Source organism: Zingiber officinale, chromosome 6A, assembly GCF_018446385.1.
Source record: "Zingiber officinale cultivar Zhangliang chromosome 6A, Zo_v1.1, whole genome shotgun sequence".
NCBI classification, from domain to species: Eukaryota; Viridiplantae; Streptophyta; class Magnoliopsida; order Zingiberales; family Zingiberaceae; genus Zingiber; species Zingiber officinale.
The window spans coordinates 80311638-80324183 of record NC_055997.1 but is presented as its reverse complement, the minus strand read 5'-3'; the positions used below and the strand labels follow the sequence as shown (position 1 = coordinate 80324183).

The 12546-nt window shown below is 48.9% G+C and overlaps 1 protein-coding gene across 1 annotated transcript; it reads left to right on the top strand.

The window, feature by feature from the left end:
* Positions 1 to 7988: 7988 nt before the first annotated feature.
* Positions 7989 to 9954, top strand: LOC121996702 (ethylene-responsive transcription factor ERF054-like). The gene has a single exon (XM_042550760.1). It carries the CDS (start codon positions 8172 to 8174, stop codon positions 9369 to 9371), a length of 1200 nt encoding a protein of 399 aa, XP_042406694.1. The 5' UTR covers positions 7989 to 8171; the 3' UTR covers positions 9372 to 9954.
* Positions 9955 to 12546: the final 2592 nt, after the last annotated feature.

Sequence of the window (12546 nt, the reverse complement as noted above, 5' to 3'; positions counted from 1 at the left end):
AAGAGGACAAATTAAAAGGAAGGAAAGCATTGCATTAAAAATAAAATGTTAGGTCGAGTGGCCTAAGTACCAAAAAGGATCGTTTTTGGCCAAGCGGCCTAGTTACATGTAGACTCCTACTCTATATAGTCATAAAGTGTTGTGGGGATGTTGTTGAGAAGAGCCGCTTGATCTGCGGTCGGGATGACAGCGGACTCAGGAAGATGCCCCTTTGACTTCAGATACGTGGTGTCGAAGGCCGTGTACATCCGCTCGCAGACTTTCTCCGAGAATTGGGGCGAGCGGATGTAGCTCTATCTTAAGGCAGCGACCCGACTCGGCTCGGCCTCTTGGTATTATTTGAAGGCCACCTGGGAAGTGGTAAGAGCCTCCTTCAGATTTTGAAGCTCTTCCTTCTGCTTGTCCGCGTCGGCCGAGCGGCCCGCTTTCTCTCCATCGAGCTGCTCCATCAGCTCCTTTACCTTCAGCTCCAGGCCCCGAGCTTCCACGTTCTTCTTCTCCAAGTCGGAGATGGCCGTGTTCTTCCGAGTGGTGGCCAGGGTAAATTTTTGGTCGAGCGACTTGACTTGCCGCTCGAACTCAGCCAGATGGTGAGCCTGGTCGGCCGTCTTCTTCTGCTCGGCCGCCAGCAGATCTTGAGCTTTCTTCAGCTCCTTTTGCAGCTCAGAATATGAAGGGCCTTGAGGGCCGGACGGACCAACCGCCGCCTTCAGTTGCCTTAGCTCTTCGTCCACCAAGGCCAAGCGGTTGGAAACCGCAATTTCCTCCACCCATCTCTGATGAGAGAAATTAGAAGCTGTTAGTGGCCGATCGGAAGGAATGAATACAAAACTTTTAACATAACTTACCCCCGTGGCCTGCTGCATATGGCTATTGGCCAAATTCCGGATGGGGATCATTGCGACGCGTGCCCGAGCATCGGCCCACATCTCGGCGAGGGGCCCTTTCAGGGTGATAGTATGCTCGGGCGCTGTCGGTTGTTCGGCCTCCGGCAGTAACTCTTCAGTGGGAAGGTGAAGAGTGACTCGAATCGTCCGGCCATGACCAGGGGCCGTCCGACCAGTGCCCGGAAGCGGATCAGAAGCCGGCGCCGAAAATTGAGAATGGATGGTTGAACGCCGGATTGGTTGAGCGGGCGGAAGGGTGCTGACCGGAATAGCCTCGATAGGGGCCGCCGGCTCGTCCCATTCCGAAGGAGTCCAATCGGACGAAATGGCTTCGACCTCCGGAGCTTTTCCGCGAGCACTGGCAGTGGCTCAGGCGGAGGGTTGAACCGCAGAGGTGGCGGACCGGAGGGGAGTCTCCACGTGGCGCCTTTTTTTGGAGAGGCTGCTCTTCTTCCGGCGCTGAGCCTCCATCCCAAGCGGAAGGCTCATGGCTGAGGGTTGCGCCAACCACTGGCTCTGGGAGGGAAGCCTGAGCAGCTGACTCCCCGGCCTGTGTCCCGCTCTCTCCTTCATGTGATCCGACCGGCTGGATGCCGAGCGTTTCCATCTCCTTCACGGTCGCGGCTTCGAGCGCCGCTGCCTTTCTCTTCAAAACGCCGGTCATTACCGACTCCATGACGGTGTTCGCTGCAAAGGAAAAAAGAGAAATCAGTTAGCAATTAAAGCATACACCCAAGTTAAATTCTTACCGAAGTCGGTCGGAAGAGGAGTCCGCATTGGACTCAGGCCGAAGATGTACATCTCTCCTTCGTGAAGAAGCTTATTGATGTCAAGACGTAGACCGGCTAGCATATTTGCAGCATGAAGGTATTCCGGTTGGGTCTTGAACTTCTTCAGCTCGGGAGTGGGGGGTAGGTCGACCTGCCACTTGGTCCAGAAATTTGCCTGATTGGGCATACGAATATAGAAAAAATACTCCTTCCAATGTTTATTAGAAGAAGGCAGTTTGTTAAAGAAGACTAGCCCGGGCCGAGCTTGGAACATGAAGGTGCCCGGCTCGGACTGCTTGGGGTAATAGAAATAAAAAAAGACCTCCGGTCGGAGGGGGATGTTATGGATCTTGAACAGAACAACTACACCACAGAGAAGACGAAAGGTGTTGGGTACTAGACTGCCGAACGGCACACCGAAAAAATTACAAACATCTATAATAAAGGGGTGTACAGGGAAACACATACCGGCAGTAAACTGGTCACGGAAGACACAGAAAGCTCCGCGCGGCGGCCTGTGCGGCCGAGCGGAGGGACCAGCTAAAAGAAGTTCAAAATCAGCGGGGATGTCGAAATTATCGGTCAGAATATCAAAGTCACGCTGGTCGAATCATGACTGCATGGTAGTGTACCATGGGCCGAGAGACTGGTCTTTGGGATGAGAAGAATTAGCCATGGTCCGAGCGAATGAAACCAAAAAAGATAACGGGACAAAAACAAGAAGAGGGCACCGGAACAGTACCCGGGGGCGAAAACTGGGGAGAGAAATGTAAAGAAAGCGCCGGAAACAAGAAAGAAAGAAGGAGAGCCTTACAAGAAAAAGGAGGATCGAAGGACGAACACCAGGGATCGCCGGAAACAGGAGACACGATCGCCGGAGCTATAAAATGTGAGAGGCAACCAGGGGCACGTGGAAGGAGGAGTGAGGCGACGGAAGAGAAAACGAAGGCTTTATAGGGTAAAGGTCGGACGGCCTCCACCGTTGGATCCAGGTCACGGGAATCAAAGCGCGCATCGCGCCGTCCATTTCGAACCGCCTCGATCCTTTCAGAGCACCATGCTGCCACCGCCGTACGATGACGACGGTGTGCCACGTGGCATTCCGCCATTTGAAGCATTTAATGCGCGCATGCTCAACCTTAATGTCGAAGATTGGCGTAGAATACGAGGAGGTTAAAGAGATGTTGCTGTGGAATAAGCTTCAAGGCCATCCATGTGGTAGGCCGAGCGGAGGATAAGGGCACGAAGGTGCCGCCCAGCTAGACTCGTGGTCCAGTCAGTCGGACTAATTGCCTCCTTCGACTAGACTTGAAGGGGAGGCAAGTGATCCGGCGGTAAGAGCAGGGGACCCCGTTCTGTGGAGTCAATGCCACGTAGGAGTCAAAAGGGCAGGTGGCCGACCGGAGAGAGAGATGGGTTTAGCGGCCGGCCGGCCGGCCGGTATCTAGTTGATGGTTATAGGCACCCTGACGAAAGTCAGGGTTCCGGCGCTCAACGGACAATATCACAGAGCCGAGCGGATGACACGCTTGACCGAATACATGAGGTAGCATACTGCTAACAGTCTCCACAAAGCACATCACCAAGAATCTTCCAAGTAGACCACTGTATGTGCCCGACCGGACGTAAGGCAGAGTCTAGCCGGCCGGACGCTCGGAGGCGGGCCGGCCAGACGCCCGGCCGGAAGCAAAGGGGAAAAGGACAAGGGACATCCTAGGGTATGGGCTGAGGACACGTGTACACATCTGTATGTGTGCACTCGCTTCTCCACTGCCCTATACAAGGAGCCCTATACTTCGCCGAAGGTACGTGTTCGACAACTTTGGAGCCACTTTTTCACTGCTAGCTTGCCTGACTTGAGCGTCGGAGGGTCGCCGCCGGGAACCCCTTCCCGGCCCGACTTCTGTGCAGGTTTGCCAGAGATTCGTGCAACCAGTCGAAGACCCACGTCAGCAACCGGAGAGCATCACGTGCCCAGCGTCCGTTGATTCAGCTTTCGGACAGGATCACTTCTGCTGCATTATTCTATGTTTTTCGAAACGAATGAAAAAGATACGAGTGCTATTCCCCCCCCCCCCCCCCCCTCACTCACCCTCTAACACGCATCGATCCTATAGATAACTCTTGTCGAATCAAGTTTTTACAAGAGCATGCCACATCAGCCCTATGGGGGCGCCCGGGGGAGGTTACAGATGCCCTGAGTGGGCTATAAAAGGAGAATTTGACCAGCACCTTAAACACAACATTCCGAACAAGTTTCTCTCTTGTGCACTACTCTAGAAACGACTCGACGACGTCCAAACGCTGTTCCGACAACCAAAGTCAAAAATCATTAAATCTATAGTTGTTAGTAACATTTAAATATTTGTATCTATATTGTAATTCAAATATTTTTGTAATATTCGAACTGATAGTGGATTGCCCAATAAAAGTGTTTGTCGATCGCAAGCCTTGGAGTAGGAGTCGTCAAAAACTCCAGACCAAGTAAAAACAAACTTGTTAGCATTGTTTTTACTTCTACTCTTTATTGATTCCATTGTATTTTACTCAATCGATTTTAAACGAATATGAAAACAACGAGCGTTATTCCCCCCCCCCCCCCCCCCACCTCTCTCTCTCTCGTGCAACGATCCTACAAACCCTTCGCTTAGCATACACAGGGCAAGATTGAATACATAAAAAGATAATAGAAAATAAAATGGTTAAACATGACTAATAAGCATATTCGAGAAAATAAAGTTTTAGATACGACAAAAAGAAGTTCATTTACATAGTTATCTGTAAGAAAAGGAGAAGGACTACTTCAGAACCGGGAAGAATCTGGGTGGGCGCTCCTTGATTAGTCTTTAGTAGTCAAAGCGAGCCGGGGGTTCAGATGCTAAGTAGGCTCCCTCCCTAAGTTGCTTCATAGCACCATTTGCCCCATGAAAGAGAGTTTTGTTGATTGAGTTGAAGATGGGCACAACGAAGTCATGTGATTGGAAGAAGGTCATCTTTCTCACCTCAAACCACTCATCCTCTCCCACCTGATTAGTTACTAGCTCCGCCCGAGCTGTTGTCAGCTCTGAAGAGAGACCGTCTGATTCAGATTTTAAGATCGTTAAGGCATTCTGGTCGGCCTCTAAGTTCACCCGGAGAGCTCTAGTTCCGCCGTTTGGGCGTCTAGGCTCTATTGTCGCTCAGATGCCAATTGATCTTGGACCACCCACTCTGCCACGTGTGTGGTGTTCATTTCCTCTAGTTGGGCAGAGCAGTGCTAGACTTCTGATATCTTCTCGTCTAGTTCAGACACTGTGTTCTCTCGGCGGACTATCTCCGATCGAAGTCTATCTTCTGCACTTTTCAAGGCAGCCTCTGATGTTCCTGCCCACTCTTCCTCATCCTTCCTCGACGCCTGAGCCACGTGAAGTTCCTTTTCTATTTAGCTCAATCACTCAGTCACTAAGAGGATCGGCCTTCCATGAGACTGGTCGAGAATTTATTCGACTAGGCCTCAAGGACCCAGTCTTCCCCTCTTAGAGTATGACTCCATATGCAGCTGGTCTATCATATGGACTTTCATTGCTCATTATTCCGCCCTCCTACATAGAGACAGCCGGGTATAACTCTAATCAGGGTTATAGGGCTCAACATCCTTATCTCTATAAGGTAAACGTACAAGGCAACTCTCAGAAAAAACCCAATCGAATTCCAAGAGCTCAAGATATCACTTCAGGGATAGGCCTCCAAACATAAGAATGACCAGCTGAAAGTATAGGTTAGGCCTTTTGGGGCTCAACTCCCCATTCTCTAGAAGCAAACATCCCTATATAAGGTCAGTCGATCATGAAACCGCCCGAACTTAGGGGGTTCGGTTCTCTACCACTTCATAATCAAATCTACATCACTAACATATATCTGAACGGCCTCAAGGGCTGAACGTCCTACCATACTCGATACTCTTCTTATACAATATGCAATCAGTTGGCTAAGTGTCCAACCAGGATATACTCAGAAGACAACATTGTCATAGAATCACAACAATCTGTCAAAAAAATAGCAATCATTTGTCAGATAATATTCTTCTGTTATTACATGAGCATTCAATGGAATCTTCCTCGAAGGTGACTTTACACTTTCTCTTAGTCAACATATTATGACAGTATATTTTTTCAACTGCCTCATTAATAGCGTCAGTTACAAAAAGGGGTGTACACGGGTGAGGGAAGATTCCTCAGACGATGACTATATGCCTCCTAGGCTATACGTATTCCCTCACTCGATAACTTCTGACATCCGACATTATCTGTCACCTCATAATTACGGAGGTTATAGAGATGATATATAAAGAGAAATCCTCTCTGATGGCAAAGTACATGAATACACACGCTTAATACATTTACTACGCGTGCGTCCTGCTACTCGTTTACTGTTTTACTTTCCGTTTGGACAATACACTAACTTGAACATCAGATGACCTTTACCGCGAACCCCTTAGTTTTTGACATTGATGTTATGTTTGTTCGTTTGAGTGTATAGAGAGGATTTACATACCAACCCACAACCCCTTCATTTGATCAAAAGGTCTTCGTCCCGTTAATATTACGGCTATCTACTCAACGCATCATCTACAACTTTAAGATAGGATCAAAATAAATTTAACATTTCTGTAACTAGTTACATATGAATGCAAGTGTTATAAGTAATAACAATTGTTATCATCGTTGCTATAACAATATTAAATCTATTTTAGCCAACTTTAGTAAAGAGCATTTAATATAATAGTATTTTATTATTATAAAATTTTGACTATGTTACAACGGCATTACAACATTATGATAAGAGTATTTTTAAAATAATAAATAAATAAGTACTATTTTGATTTTTTTTTTTTTTTAGAAAAAATTATCTTTGATAAAACTGATAATAAAATGGTGTTTTAAAAAAAAAATGAACATGAAGAACAAAAATTCATTATTTTATTTTCCTATATTTTCCATCATGATGTCAAAAAGTATACATTATTTTTTGTTAATGTAATAATCAATCCAACCTCCCCATTACGATTGACTTCCTGTCGATACTTAATTATTAAACTACCCTTTCATCTCATCACCCTGCAAACCCTAGCTTTTAAGTACCATTAGGGGCAGCATCTCTGCCCAGGATAAGCTTAATTAAGACCTAATTATTCTTAATTATTTGCCATCCCTAATTATCTTCTCCATGCACTATCATTGATTTTTGTCGTCATGCCCTACAACATTAATTAATGAGCATGCAAACAAGGTGTAAGTTAATTATCTTTGTTTAACAAAGTATTATAACCCTCTAACCCCCCATTAATTCTCTAACCTTGTCAATCCCTAAATTAACTAATACGAGGCATGGGGAAAGCTTTGCAAGCATGACGTGCATGAGGTGGGAGGGCGGTGGGAGGGCGGTTGACTTGTTCATGGTCATGATGGTCAGCCGAAAGAGAAAGTGGAGTTTTGGTAGTGACGTTGACTTTTAACTCAACCTCACAATTGAATTAGATTTGATAATATATATTCATTGTTAAAATCTAATTTAAATTACAATCGACATTATAAAATTTAGAAAGATCACTATATATATTTAAGGAAAAAATGATGATAAGATCTTTCGCTAAATTTCATTGTCCATTTAGTTAATAATGCTGTGGCATTTAGAATATAAATGTGATTATGTTTATTAGAGGCCATGCTAACCTTAATCATGTAAACCATTTCGCTATCAAACTATATAAACTATAGAGTGCCTTTGAGTTTAAGCAAAGTCACGTCCAACCGCGACAGTGTCATTTTTGTTTTTCAAAAAAACAATCGAATAAAAGGAAGTAAAGGATGCCAACGATGCGTGAAGAATTGAGGAGACGAGGTCATGTTTACTACCAAGGAAGCGAGAGAAGTTGAGAGCCAAGTCGATGAAGTGCACCTAACTTTCTCGTCAAACTCAATCTAACTCGATTATGATTTAATCTCATATAATAATTTTGAAATCGTCTTCATTTGCTTTAAAATTTACATCATTCTGTCTTGCCCTTTCCAAGGAAATAAACAGGGCCGGTGGAAACCCTTTTCTCTCCTTTCCAGTAAACACGGCCGGCCAAAGTCAGTGCCCCGCACCATTGAGCGCGTGGTCAGCGCCTGAGGGAATCATGAAGTCGACGTGTCATGGCCAGGTGCGCCGGCCGGGTCCACAGGCATGACTAGCAAAAAAAAAAGATGTTGCGTGGCGGGCCCCGCGCACCGACTGTTCCTCGGAGGGGAAAAAAAAAATATCTGCATTTCTTATTTGTTTTACCCCGCTGCTTAAATCGCTGTCCGCGCAGCGTCACCAAGCACGCAAACAAGCGCTCCAAAAGCCACCACGCTTCTCGCCCCCTTTCGCTCGAGATCAAATCCCGTCTCCCCATTGGCCCGAGCGCAATCGCGGCTCGCCGGCCGGTCGTCCGCTCTTTCAGCCATTTGGTCGAACGACTTGCGTTCAGTCCTTCTGCTTCGGCTCTTCCATGGAGCGGGCGGCCGGTTCGGGCGTGGAAGGCGAGGAGAGGGGCGGCGGAGGGAGGAGGCAGAAGGGGAAGGCGCAGCAGCAGCTCGCGGTGTCACCGGAAGGAGCACGGGCGGCGTTCGAGGAGGCTGGTCCGGCGTCGCCTCGACCGCTGAAGAAGATAAGGAGCCCCGATCGGTTGGGGCACTCTTCGTTGAGGCCGATCTTTCCGTTCTCTTACGAGGACGCGCAGCCCGTTCCGAGCTCGACGGCGCTGCGCCTCTCCGGTACCGGCCAGTTCCTTAAGCGGCAGATGATTTCCTTTTCGCAGGGTCGTCCGTTCCCGATTCGCGGTCATCTTCCTTCTCCATTGATCTCGGCGGACGGAACCGCCACGGCGGCGGCTGCGGGACAGCAACAGCAGATGCACCAGGAGCAGCTGCTCAACTACTGGAGTGAGGCGCTCAACCTGAGCCCCCGCGGCCACTTGGCGATTATGGGCCACTTGGCGGGGCAAGAGGTTGCGGCACAGCGTGCGCCGTCGATTTACACAGGTCTCTTCCGGACGGCGCCAATGTTCTCCTCGCCCGCCCCCGCGCCGGCCAAACTGTACCGCGGCGTGCGGCAGAGGCACTGGGGCAAATGGGTGGCGGAGATCCGCATGCCGAAGAACCGGACCCGCCTCTGGCTCGGCACCTTCGACACCGCCGAGGACGCCGCCCTCGCGTACGACCGCGAGGCATTCAAACTCAGGGGCGAGAACGCCCGGCTCAACTTCCCCAACCTCTTCCTCGGCAAGGGCAGTTCCACTGCCAGCGGTAGTAGCAGCAAGGAAGCACCTTCTTGCTCCTCCTCCTCCTCCTCTGCTCCGGCTACTCCTGAAACACCCAAGCAACCCCCGCAACCACAAGTGCAATCCAACACTTCAGCACCTCCGGCTGCTGATCCAATTGCCGATACTCCCGCAAACTACGATCCTGCTTCCGTCGTTGCTCCGCCGGCGGCATTTCCGCCAGGCAACATGGTTTGGGGAGATGCCGACGAAGCCTGGTTCAACATTTGGGGCCCGGGGAGCCCTGTGTGGGACGACATCGACGGAGCCAACAGCTTTCTCTTCCCCTCCTCCCAACTCACCAGCATCCCCGAAACCGATATGGATTACCCGAACACCACTGTTCCTCCTTCCTCTTCCCCTTCTCCCTCTCCTCCCTTTTTTACGTGAAAGGAGTGATGTGTTCACATCCTCTTCTCTCCTCCTCTCTCTTCTTCCATGCTTCGATCTTCATTCCGGAAATTAGACAAACACATGATTGGCACATTAGAACAGTTCACAGATTGCAGAATTTTAATGGCGATCCGTGAAACTTGCATTTGCAAGCGGAGGAGTATGATTTAGAGCATGTATTCCTCACTGCTGCTTCTCTTCTTACATTCCAAGGGCCTTCCTGTTCTGGCTGCTTTTTTTTCAGGCCACAGAAGAAAGGACCGGCTTCTTGCTTCCCCATTAATTTCATCTTTGATCATCTCTTCTGTTCACCAAGTTTAAGTTTTTAGATTTGATCATATCATTTTAGTTCAAGAATTAATCACACACAACTTGCATGGATGAATGTTGTAGAACTTCGACAGACTGTCCTCTTGCATTTGCATGTAGGTCATAAAAATGCACACAGTTTTGGGGTTCTCCTTTCATGTGCAGGGTTTTGATATGCTTGTTAGGCAATAGCCAGTATGCTAAGCTTTTGTTAGTTGCTTGTTCCACTGTTCTTGTCAATAAATATATATATATAATAGATAAGTTTATTTTTCTTTAACTCATATGTAATGGCAGTGGAAAGTGTCAATATTATTCTGTGTGAATGTCCCTTGATGGATGTCACTGGTTTTATCTAACTAGTTAGTCAATGGTATGGATATATCATGTGCCCAACCATGCAAAAAAAACTAATTGTTCTTCCTTTTGCGTGTTTGGACTTGGTTATCGACTCTCTATGAGTTCTTCCTCATGAACTAAGTCCTTAGATTTCTAAAGAATATCCATGCCGAGGTAAGTAAGGATTTATATCACGAGTCCCTGATCCGGTCAAGAGGAAATCCGAGTGGTATTCTCTAGAATTTGGTCAATATAAACTTAACGCAGCGTGCCAAGTTTGACCTGCCAAGTTTGACTCGACCAGCCGATTGTCAACCTCCTGACTTCCCTAGCGGTCTGATCTATCGAGCTGAGCACTCCGATTCGCTGGCCAACCAAGTCGATCCGACTTGCCGAGCACCGAACTCGCCAACCTGTTGAAGACCCGACCTGTTAACTTGCTAGATCGGCAGGACTAGGGTTGTAAACAAGTCAAGTCGAGCCGAGCTGAGTTTTGGGGTGTTCAAGCTTGTTTGATAAGGTAACTGATCCTGTTCGAGTACTGAGTCTATGGTCACTGGGGGCGCAGCGCTCTCGTTGACTCTGCGCGGCCCTCTGAGTGACATAGGCCTCCGGCGAGAACCTGCAAGCACAAAACCGAGCCGGGAAGGGGTTCCCAGCGACGGCCCTCCGACGCTCAAGTCAGCTACTGGCCGCAAGAAATCGAAAGAGAGTGACGAGAACTGTAACTATAGTAATAAATCATCCATATCTCCGTTGGAGTATGGGGGTCCTTATATAAGGCTCCCTGAAGGCGCGTGCACGTTTACCGAGACGTACACACTTATCAAAACATACCTGTAATGAGTGTGTCAGAAAAGCGTGTATGACGTCATACCTCAATAGCGCGAGCATATCCCTGACGTGATAGTGGAAACTTTCGTCATACGATTCTCTATCTGATCCGGCCGCCTACCATGCTGCCTGTCGGTGACACTTGTCTCGAGGAAGATAGAGTTACCTACCCCTTTTGTCTCATACCAAGCCGGACGGAAGAACCGCTCGGCTAACGTCGCGGTTGGCCGAGCGGGACATCTGCTCAACCGATCATACGAAGGCCTTGGCGCTGCTCGTACGAACGGGAGAACCTCGGTGGCCATGGTTCTCGTTCGATCGAGACACAAACTGCTCAGCCTTCGTCCCCTGCTGTTAAGCCGTGCTAGTCACTCGCCGGGCGTCAGGAGCTCGGACCCGAGTCAAGCCGAGCTGTCAAGATGTCGGGTCGGCCTTCCGCCGATCGGGGAGGTGGTTCGCCCCCGGTCAGGTGCCTATGGGGGTCAAATGCGCACTTCGATTCTTGTGCCCTAGATTGGACGGCTTAGCTCAGTCGTGCCCATCTTTATAAAGCTTTGGCGTCGCCGCTTCCTCGGCGCTCTATTTCCGCTTCTCCCCCGTTTACTCCGACAACTTCGTTTGCTTCCAACATTCCGTTCCAGCGTTCCGGCGATCCTCAGCTTCCTTCTCTAGCACTCCATTTTCCTATAAGCTCTAATCTTCTTTACCGCTTTACAGCGCTCCGTCACCTCTTGTCGATCCTTTTTTGCTTTCCCGTTGAATTCCCTAGCGAATCCCTTTGTTTTTGTTTTCCGACTATGGCCAGTTCCTCCCAGCCAGTCGACCCGACCCCTGGTTCTTGGTACACCACCATGGAGACCAGATTTGACGCGGACGACTCGGCACATCTCATAAATGTTTTTGACCTTCCACCCGACCACGAAATTGTCTTGGTCGGACCGTCCGATCGGCCACATAACCCGCCGACCGGCACTATCTGTTTCTTTCGAGACCAGTTTGTGGCTGGCCTTCGATTTCCCATCCACCCGTTCATTACCGAAGTTTGCAATTTCTTTCACATCCCGCTCGCCCAGCTCGTTCCCAATTCCTTCCGCTTGTTATGTGGTGTAGTTGTGCTATTCAAAGTGCACAGCATCCCGCTGACCCGTCGGGTCTTCCACTACTTCTACTACCCTAAACAGTCCGAGATGGACACCTTCCTATTCCAATCTCGCATTGGCCTAGTCTTCTTCGACAGGATGCCCACCTCCAACAAGCACTGGAAGGAGTATTTCTTCTACATCAGACTCCCCGAGCATCCGAGCTTCTGAGCTTCTGGACCAAGTGGCAGGTCGGACTTCCCCTTCAGCCAGATTTGAAGAAGTACAAGACACGGTCGGACTATCTTCATGCTGCCAATATGCTGGCCCGTCTGATGTTTGATATTCACAAATTACTCCCCGAGGGTGTACTGTATATCTTTGGGCTAAGTCCGAGCCATGTGCAGCTTCTGAGCAGCCTAGGTACAAGATTTCTTTATCCTCCTTCCTTTGAGTCTAACTGATTCTATTCTTCTTTTGCAACTGACATCATGATGCACGCCCGAGCTGCCGGGATAATGAAGGCCAAGCAGGCCGAGATCGAGGCAGCTGCCACCAAGGAGATGGAGCGGCTCGGCTTAACCCCGGTCGGTTCGCAAGAGGGTATGGCT

What these genes read in the sequence shown, in the direction of transcription:
- LOC121996702 (XM_042550760.1), top strand. Translation starts at nt 8,172, where the DNA reads ATGGAGCGGGCGGCCGGTTCGGGCGTGGAAGGCGAGGAGAGGGGCGGC.